Raw genomic sequence first — 10,614 nt, forward strand, 5'->3', positions numbered from 1 at the left:
GACTAACTCTAAACTCAAGTGGACTGATACAATCTGGCGAGTTTTTTTTTATCTTTATAATCTCGCGAGTATTTGGAGGCCAGTACATCGCCGACTCCGACTGGAAAACAATTAAAATTCTTATATTGTCATTAAAACTTTAACGGAAAAGGTACTGAAGACAAATCGAATAAATTAATATTCATAAAACATTACAGAAACATCAAAAGTTAAATACTAAAACAGTTAAAATAACAATCCTTACTTTTATCTCAATATGGAGTTAAATCAAATTAAACTTAAAATAAACATTTAATCAACAAATGATTAATCTATCCAAAATTAAGGGGAATTAACTAGGCAGATCTATTACACTATTATAAGGTTTATATTTTAGGAAACTCAGTATTATATACAAAATTTTTATGAGTCCCTTACCAACGAAGTTGAAGGGGACTTTAGGTTTGAACTTTGTCCGTCTGTCAGAACGTCCGTCCGGAAAATTAGCTTTCTGCATTTTTTAGTTTTAAACATATTTATTTATAGTGGATTTGGAAACAAGTTTGGCAACTTATATAATTACCTTTCCACTTTGCGAATGCGAGTGCTGCCTTGTAGCGGCATTAGCCTACTCGTTTTCGAAATCTACAAGGATGCATGTCTTTTACGTGCAAGAGATATGATCCTTAGACCAAGAAAAATCACACAATTAATCAATGTTCTGCACATGTTTTTGTCGGTCATGCTTGTCTAACTACCGTTATATTGATTTGATATTTGGTATCTATACTTTTAACATTACAATTTACACATCAATTTCAAATTTTCTGTTTGAGAATAATGAGTTATTACTGGCAGGGGACTATGTATTGCCATGCAATACTCTCAGAATGCTGGATACTACCCATGCTGGTCTTTGTCCACACTTATTACGTTTGTGTATCACTTCTTAGCCATTTTTTATGGATTTATTTTTTTACGTTGAGATAAATTAATCTTTAATTAATTTGAAAGTGAGATATGTAACAAAGTAACGTAAGTGAGACAACTGTACATGTACCGTATAGTTTCTGGATATACATGATATAGGAGAAGTATTTCGATATTTTTTGGAAGGGGTTAAAAAAAGTACTATTTTCAGATAAAATTCATTTGAATTAGGTTCCTAAATTTATATAAAGATATAAAAAAAAAATGACTTATACTTTTAAAAAAAGAAAATTTTAAATATGACACGGCCATGCTTATATAAGCTCTAAATGTATAGCATCACTCATAATTTACAGAAATTAACGATGTCTTCCCATTTATCCAACTTTTTGAAATAAGGTATTCTCATTTATTAATATTACCAATAATTGATAGGTTCCAGGTCGACGGGTTCAAACAGAAAGATTTTGAAAGCAGAGAAAACTGCATATTATAATCGGCATGACTTTATCAGATGACAATTATACCAATACTAAAATAAGGCATACGCATATTTATATACTTTAATTCAGTTACGGACCCACGATATCATGGGTGTGTTCTAGTATTTCCAAAACCTCACCTAAGTACTTCCTTAGATACCACAATAAGCCATTAATATATGATTTCCAATAGCATATTAATAAAATATGTAGAACATACCATTACCCTAAATCTGGGAATAGTATATCTAACGTTATTATATATATGTTCCTGCCTAAATCAATGTTCAGTTATCAAGCCATGCGTAATAACGTCTGAGAGGTCCCGTGTTCTTATAAAGATGTTTTGACATAATGAAGTGTTCACATAACGTCATATGTGTTTCTTACCTCGTAATACCCATTTGACATTACGATGTATATATTTTGGCATAATGTAATAGAAATACGACATAAAGATTTTTTAACATAACGTAAAGAAATTTTCGCATCATGTAATAAAACTCTCAGACAACCACATCACGTAATGAAGTTTTCACATCATGTAAAGAGGAAACCACATCATGTAATGAAGTTTTCGCATCATGTAATGCAGATTTTACATCATATAAAGAAAAATTCACATCATGTAATGAAGAATTCGCATCATGTAAGGTATAATTCACATCATGTAAAGAAGAATTCACATCATGTAAAAAAGAATTCACATCATATAAAGGAGAATTCACATCATGTAAGCAACATTTGCATCATGTCATAGTAGTTTCTTCTTATAAGGCAGTGATGGCGTTCCATACTTTTGGATTACCTCCCTTACACTGTTTTCAAATTGTCTTAACTGTCCTTTAACTAGAGAAAATGCTTGTTTTTCCCCTAATTCATAAGTGGTTTGAGCCATAACCCCCAGAGTCAATCCTAACCATCCCTTAGTAGTATGGAATCTTGTGGTATAATTTCAGAAAGATGCATACACTTTTACACAAGTCTTGAAACTACAAAAATGCTTGTTCTTGGCCCTTTATTCCTAGACTGTTTGCCCCATAACCCTTATAAGGGAGCTACCATTTGATTTTTATGGGGGGCAAGGATGAAAAATGTTGTCCTGCATTTTTTTTTTTTTTTTTTGAGCTGTAATCTCTGTCCTGCCTTTTTTTTTTTTTTAGTTTATCCTGACTTTTTTTTTCCTAAATTGTCGTCCTGACTTTTTTTTTGCAAGTGTCTCATCCTGCCTTTTTTTTTTACTCAAAACTCCTGTCCTATTATTTTCAAATTTCATCCTAATCCCCTCTAAAAAAAACAAATGTCAGCTCCCTAATAAATCCCAACCTTCTACTTATGGTATTAAACATTGTGGTACAATTTCAGAGCAATTGAATTATACACATCTTTATTGTCCTAAAACTAGATAAATGCTAGTTTTGGGCCCCTTATTCCTAAACCTTAGGCACCATAACCCCCAAAATCAATCCCAAACTTCCTTTTGTGGTTATATATATTATGTTAAAATCTTATTGATTTCTATTTACTTATACTTAAGTTATTATCTAGAAACCAACTTTCTTCAGACAACGCTGACGACGATGTAATACCAAATTACGACCAAAAATTTTGTAATTATAAATATGCTTGTTTTTGGCCCCTTTTTGGCTCACAGTTCCTAAACCTTTTGCTTGTGGAATTAAACATTGTGGTTCAATTTCAGAGGAATCGAAATACTTATACACAAGTTATTATCCTGAAACTAGAAAAATGCTCGTTTTGAACTCTTTTTGGACCCTAATTTCTAAACGGTTAGGACCATCATTTCCAAAGTAAATCACAACCTTCCTTTTGTGCTATTGAAACTTCTTAAAAAAACATAGAGATCCATTCACTAAAACTAGTTATTGTTCGGAAACCAATGTAGGAGTTATCTGGTCTGAATCAATGATTTAAATGTGTTAGTATTTTGTGATTTTAATGATTATGCATATTAAGTTTCAACAGCTTGCAGTATTTTAAACATTTTAGAAGGGAGAGATGTTCATTCTGTAGAAAATTACAGGCCAGTCTTGCAGACCTGCGTATCCTGGAACTTTTGTTTGCACTTAACCAGCTTTTGTTAGGAAGCTATCTATTGAATTTTTAAAGTTGGTGGTGATATATGGTGAGAGTTCTTCTGCACAATTTTATAGAACAGTGTTCAGAATCTTATCTGATCCACAGGATTTACATTTTTTTAATAATCTGTGTACGCCTTCCAGGGATAATTTTTTTTGATACATTTAAAAAAAAATTAAACTAGTTATTGTTTGGAAACCAAATGTGCCTTTGGACGATCCTGACATCATACAAACCCAAAAATGTTTGCAGTCTTATAAAAATTGATAAAATTCTCAGCCTGAGCAAAAAAAAAATAATCAAATAGTTTTATGGCCCTCGGGCCCGAACTCCAAGAAACATTAAAAACGGTTAGTTCTAATCAAATGCACAGGCACTTGTCTCAGAAATTTTTTCTTCCTATATACCTTGATGCCTGTGATCAAATGGCAAAATCAAAAGCTCATGGCTAGCTAGTTACTGTGCCTTGTGTTTCGCCTGAATATACATAGGTATGTCAGGAATGCTCACCTTCAATGACTACCCGCATATTTCACTTTTGCAGAATCATGTTAACCATGCATTCAGATTTCCATAGCTATATTTGATTTTCTGTTGTATCTAAGAAAAGTGTTTTGTAGGAGTTATCTGGCCTGAATCCATGATTTAAATGTGTTAGTATTTTGTGCTTTTAATGTGTTTTAGAATGATTATTCATATTAAGTTCCAACAGCTTGCAGAATATGCAGGTCTGCAAGACTGGCCTGTAATTTTGTACAGAATGAACATCTCCCTTCTAAAATGTTTAAAATACTGGAACTGATGTTTGCACTTAACCAGCTTTTGTTAAGAAGCTATCTATTGAATTTTGAAAGTTGGTGGTGATATATGGTGAGAGTTCTTCTGCACAATTTTATAGAACTGTGTTCAGAATCTTATCTTATCCACAGGATTTGGATGGATTTACATTTTTTTTTAATAATTTGTGTACACATTCCAGGGACAATTTTTTTTGATAAATTTAAAAAAAAACAATTTTTTTTTTTGGCACTGGTAGTTGTGATTTAAAATTTAATTCTGGTTGTCTATGTCTGCTTTTTTTTCTTTTGTCGTTTGTGAGGCTAACATTTGAATCAGCGGCGCTATACCAATGTTGACTTGTTTCTTTGCTTTTATATAGTTCCACAATGGTTTGGACCTATTTTTTAATCCTGCATTTATGATGTTATTTATGTAATTACATTCTGCTTTCCAAACTAGCTTTTGAATCTATTTGGAACTGTTTATATTCTAATTTGCTTTGCTTTTCTTTTTTAGCATTTAACGTAGATTTCTGTTTGAAAGTGGAACTGAGTGCTTTCTCCTGCTTTGGTCATTTTAGATGGCTCATTAAGGTCAATTCATGCTTGTACTTCATTCTTGGAGGTTTGTCAGATTTTGTCTATTGGGATTTTATTTATATGATTACAGATGTCCTTTATTTTATAAAAGTCAGCTAGCATTTGATCCCAGTTTGCTTTTACAACAATGAATCGTTCTTGTTTGTGTAGCATACAATAGTATGGTTTATCAAGGAATCTGTATTATCTGAAATTCCTGGTGCATTGCCAGTCTTTGGTGAAAAGATTTTTATATGGCAAAGGTAAAACAAAATGAGATGCAAATCCTCTTTGAATACACAACATCCTGAAAAGCTAGAAGGCTCTATGTTTGTACAATTTGATTGCCATTTTCCTGCCAACAAACATTCCTCCATACTATTTGAATGAAAATGTAACCATGAAATTTCAAGGAGTGTGCCTTAAAAACAAACAAATTGACTTGCCTAAACAGATAAATCTGCATGAAGATGACCTAGTCACAGAAATATCTCAGTTGACAAACATTTTCAAGTAATTGATAACATTATGCACTGGTGAAGAAAAGCTCACAATAAAATGTTTACAAACTTTATTAAAACAATAGATATCATAAAACATGACTACATATCTCTGAAATCACACCTTCATGATGTTACCCGATTCCTTGCAGAACTGTTACCCAATTCCTTGCAGAACTGAAGTATTGTAGACAGATTATTTAGAAAACAAACTGATTATCAAAACTACAAAACTTCAGAGACATTATATAAAACAAGAGTTATTATTATGTGAAACTTGACCAAATTCATATTATTGCTGAATTATCATTCCTTGTGTATACATTAGTAAAACCTAACAGTAGCACTTTAATCTGAACACATGATTTCCATTCAAAACAAGTATTTTTTTAGCACTTAACAGATTCCAGTATCAATCTTTTGAGACATACAGTGTGTGAGAACATTCTGTTACCACTTCTCAACAGCCTAATAACAATGCCTAATAAGGATGTGTCGTCTGCCATGACTCTACTTCCTAAAATGGACTTGTCAACTGCTGTGACATGTACATGTAACAGTGTCACTCATTTACAACTATCCTAATATCAAATAGATCACAGAAAAATAAGAAAATAAGCTCAGAAATCGTCATTATTACATGTATGATGTTGCTAAATAAGGAAAATATCTATAGAAGATATGTCAGTGAAAGGCATCATGGGTAGTGATTTAAATGTCCATCTCAAACTGTGGCTGGTCTTCATGTGCTTCTAAAAAATAAAATAACGGGTTTCAAACAAGGTACATGTTTTAGTGATATTATTGCTTTTAACTACTTAAAAGTGATGCCATTCTTGTTTTTTGTTTCTCTGTAGTAAAATTAACTTTGTCTGCAACTCTACAACTATCCTAGTATCAAATAGATCACAGAAAAATAAGACTACAGTTATGATATTTAAGTGGTGAATGAATTTTTCTTCACGCTATTTATTTCATGATTGATGTTGGCTTCAGCATGTTACATCATGGTAGATTCTTAGTTGTCAATGTTACAATATGATATTGTTTATGTGTGTTGTTTATTAACAATCATATTATTTGGATTCTATAGTGCAAAAGGCTATATGGTAGTGAGATATCATTTTTAGAGTTTGACAAATTCATGAACTACATAAAAAGTCTACATTAATTGCAGTGGAAAATAGTAATTAATAGTTATATTAATGTTCTGTACAGTGTTTTAAAAGTATTGTGACTGCACTTTGGAAATGAAAGTGTTGTACAATGTTTACAGTTTAGCTGTTTTAATGTTGAAAATACATTTCTGTAGAGTTTAGTTACTGCAATGGTTAAAATAAATTTCGAAATCCAAGTGTAGTTTAGTTACAGCAATGGTTAAAACAAATTTCAAAATCCATGTGTAGTTTAGTTACTGCAATGGTTAAAATAAATTTCGGTAAACATGTGTAGTTTAGTTACTGCAATGGTTAAAATAAATTTTGGTATACATGTGTAGTTTAGTTACTGCAATGGTTAAAAAATATTTCGGTATACATGTGTAGTTTAGTTACTGCAATGGTTAAAATAAATTTCGGTATACATGTGTAATTAGTTACTGCAATGGTAAAAATAAATTTTGGTATACATGTGTAGTTTAGTTACTGCAATGGTTAAAATAAATTTCGGTATACATGTGTAGTTTAATGATGTGAAATGATAACACAATATTGACTGCTGAATACCCCTATTTTTGACATTTTACTCTTGAGTATGTTTGTTTTGTTCATGCATCGTTGACAATGTAATGGAATTTGATGCGACTGTCATACAAGTGAGAGGTTTAGCTAGCTATAAAACCAGGTTCAATCCACCATTTTCTACATTAGAAAATGCCTGTACCAAGTCAGGAATATGACAATTGTTATCCATTCATTTGATGTGTTTGGACTTTTGATTTTGGATTTTCCTTTTTGAATTTTCCTCAGAGTTCAGTATTTTTGTGTTTTTACTTTTTAGTTATTGCAATGGTTAAAATAAATTTGGTATACATGTGTAGTTTAGTTACTGCAATGGTGTTAAAATAAATTTCGGTATACATTTGTACATGTGTAGATCAGTTACTGCAATGGTTAAAATAAATTTCGGTATACATGTGTAGTTAAGTTATTGCAATGGTTAAAATAAATTTCGGTATACATGTACATGTGTAGTTTAGTTACTGCAATGGTTAAAATAAATGTCTGTATAGTTTATTTACTAGACTGTTTCTATCATGCTAATGTGTCACTGTAATGTAACAGCTTTTAATCACATGTACTAAACAATTTGAATGACTGTTCTAGTAAGTTAATCATGACCAACAAGGAAGATTTTCACTGAATAACCTTGTGTGTGTGTATATTGTATATGTTTACACCCCTGAGGACTATCAGTATTTACTATTATATATAGTAAATATATATATCAATACGACATGGGTTGTTGCTCATTTTGGTGACCTGTAATTAATGTTCCATCTTTTGTCAAGTGGTCTTTTATACACTGTATATTTGTCTCATTGGAAATCATATCACATCTCCTAATTTCTATTATATATATTTAAATTTAGCAAATTCTGTTCCTTAACTTAATGTAGATTCATCACAGTCTTTTTATAATAAATTGAGCGGAAGTGTTAAAATTACATGGACCTGTTAAATTTTTACAAGTATTCTAATCTCTTACTTATAATAACAGTTCGACACAATTATTTTTCATTTCATCTTTTATTTAGAATGTACTTACTATTTTTCTGAGCTGGGATATTTTCTGTGCCATTTTCTTTAGGGACATCAACCTCCCCAGGACAGGTAACCCCTGGAATCTTTGCCATATTTGGTGGAGGACTTCTAGTTAGTGGGGAGTTCCTACACTGCATCAAGAAATTCCTCTCATAAAAAATCTTTGTTCCTAAAAATGAAATAGGACGATCTCAACTTAATAAAATTCATAGTACACACATTATGAAAACTCTAAGTTTTAACCAAAAAAAATTTTTAAAAAATTTACTCTCCTTGACCATGTTGACTTGTACCAACAAATGCACTTACCAAGGCAATCACTGGTCATGATCATTGTCATTTTTCAGCATTGCTTATACATGTACAAACAAAAACCAGTGTGTTTATTATTATGTAAATAAACAGTGAAGAAATAAAAGAAAATAAAATAGAGATTTCTTACAAATTTTTGGTCTGACAAAAGTTATCTATTAACCTGTCCCTACTACTAAAGAGATAGTGAAGTACCGTAAGCCTTGGCCAGTAAGGAGGTGTTCACCGCAAGGATACATGTACATAATTACATGTTTCCCACAAGTCAGGTCAATGACATGTACAGTATATGTATAATCGTGTACATTTGTTCATAAACAACAACATTGCATACTCTGTCAATTTGTTATTTAAAATCAGAAAATTGAAAATTGAAAACATGCCTGGGAAAATACATGTACAACAAAATTTCTTTAAGTAATGTTTATTTCTGCTTTATTTATTTTCCATTGTTCAAATCAATGAATGATATAATAGTAAAATGACTCATGAGAAATAACAGATGTTAACACTATACCAAATTTCATACTCAAGGGTGAACCTGAATAATATTAAAAAGTTTTTATTCATGTTTACTCATCGGTCCACTACTTCACTTTTAGACTATCAAATAATTGTCATATCAGAACTAGAGAGAGAAAAAAAAACACCTTGCTCTGGTTTAAATCCATGTATTAATACATAAATATATATAAGTAAGCAGATCAGGTCAATGACTCCTGTTTTAATTAATCAATGAGGACAAGTGTTGCAATTTGTTATTTAAAGAAATGATAACATATCTACTGTACAATTACATAAGGTACATGTAGCATCATGTACATGTAATTACTCAATAGCATGAACAGATAAATATTCAGTTTAATACATACACATTTATTTACAATTTACCCCTAAAAGACTTATGACCAAATTGATGCATCATTATGTACCCACAATACAATGATTGACCTATATATATATTAAATTACTAGGTCAATCTATTTATAGTTGAACAGAGTTCAATAAGCAAGTTTGAGGGGTTGAAATTGTTGCATCATTACTATTTAATTTTGTGACAAAACAAAGTACATGTTTCAGATAGTATGTTTACTCAAATAACTGTTACTGTTATTACATGTATGTACTAAATTTAACATATTTAATCTATTCTATATACACAAATCCTACATGTACATGACATGTCAAGCCCCAGTTTGGTTATTAATAAAAAGATCTCTTCACAGCACAATTATTCTGAAAAGGCAAAACTCTTAAATTTTACATTAAAAACATGTATAGATGTAAATGTATATAAAAAATATACTATAGTCTATACAAATCCTTGATGTATAAAATATTGTTGTTGACATTTTATATTATCTTTTTAGTATACACAACTTGTTGCCACTGTGTGTTTGTACTCTAAGGATAATCATATTCAAATGTTAACTAAATAAACATTACAAAACTTTACGTTGGGCTGTTTATGAGGCAGAGTTGCTGTGACCTAAATCATGAATGACATAATATGGGTCACATGGCTGCAAAAACATTAGTAAGTCGCCATTTTGAAATAAACATGCTTGTTTACAAACAACAAAATCTGCATACTGTATCACAACTTATATCACTATTCCAGACATGCATTTGCAAATAATATCTTAAACTGGAAATAAATAAAACTATAAAAGAAGACATGCGCTCACCTCCTGGAGTTGTAGAAAATAACGAACCGCCTGGTGTCGTACTGTAATCATTTGGGAGCTGTGATAAATCGTTTAACACTACTCGTCTGGGAATACTCTGTCCTTTAACATGTTGTTGAGGAGACCCAGATTTTGACATATTAAGATTAATTAACGAAAAGTGTTTAAAAATACGTCCAAGCCTTGTCTCCTTCACTTCTGTCTGTCTGTAGAATGTTGTACTCGCGTTAACCTCCGACCAAAACACAAACAAGTCACATGGCAAGTTGACCTCGTAATTTCCGACGAACCTACGGAGGTAAACGAAGTGGTCATCTTCCTTGTTTACGTTGTATAGTTCGTGAGGCGGTTGAATTTAAAATAGTTTATTAATACTTGAAATAGAAAAAAAAAATTGTATTGTATTACATTATATGATCTTATATGTCTCTCATAAAAATAAAAGCACATGTCTAAACACTATTAGTCCCAATTACTTACACGAAATTAAAACAAAGAACATT

General features: G+C 31.2%; 1 protein-coding gene across 1 annotated transcript; it reads right to left on the reverse strand.

Moving 5' to 3' along the window:
- Nucleotides 1–5,405: 5,405 nt before the first annotated feature.
- LOC139489496 (eukaryotic translation initiation factor 4E-binding protein 1-like) lies at nt 5,406–10,395 on the reverse strand. Its single transcript, XM_071275944.1, has 3 exons — nt 10,112–10,395; nt 8,116–8,280; nt 5,406–6,101 (listed from the first exon to the last, which is right to left on the reverse strand). The coding sequence occupies exons 1-3, from the start codon at nt 10,248–10,250 to the stop codon at nt 6,061–6,063; spliced, it is 345 nt and encodes a 114-aa protein (XP_071132045.1). The 5' UTR covers nt 10,251–10,395; the 3' UTR covers nt 5,406–6,060.
- Between the last annotated feature and the right edge of the window lie 219 nt (nt 10,396–10,614).

The sequence above is a fragment of the Mytilus edulis genome, chromosome 9 (assembly GCF_963676685.1).
Source record: "Mytilus edulis chromosome 9, xbMytEdul2.2, whole genome shotgun sequence".
Classification (NCBI taxonomy): domain Eukaryota; kingdom Metazoa; phylum Mollusca; class Bivalvia; order Mytilida; family Mytilidae; genus Mytilus; species Mytilus edulis.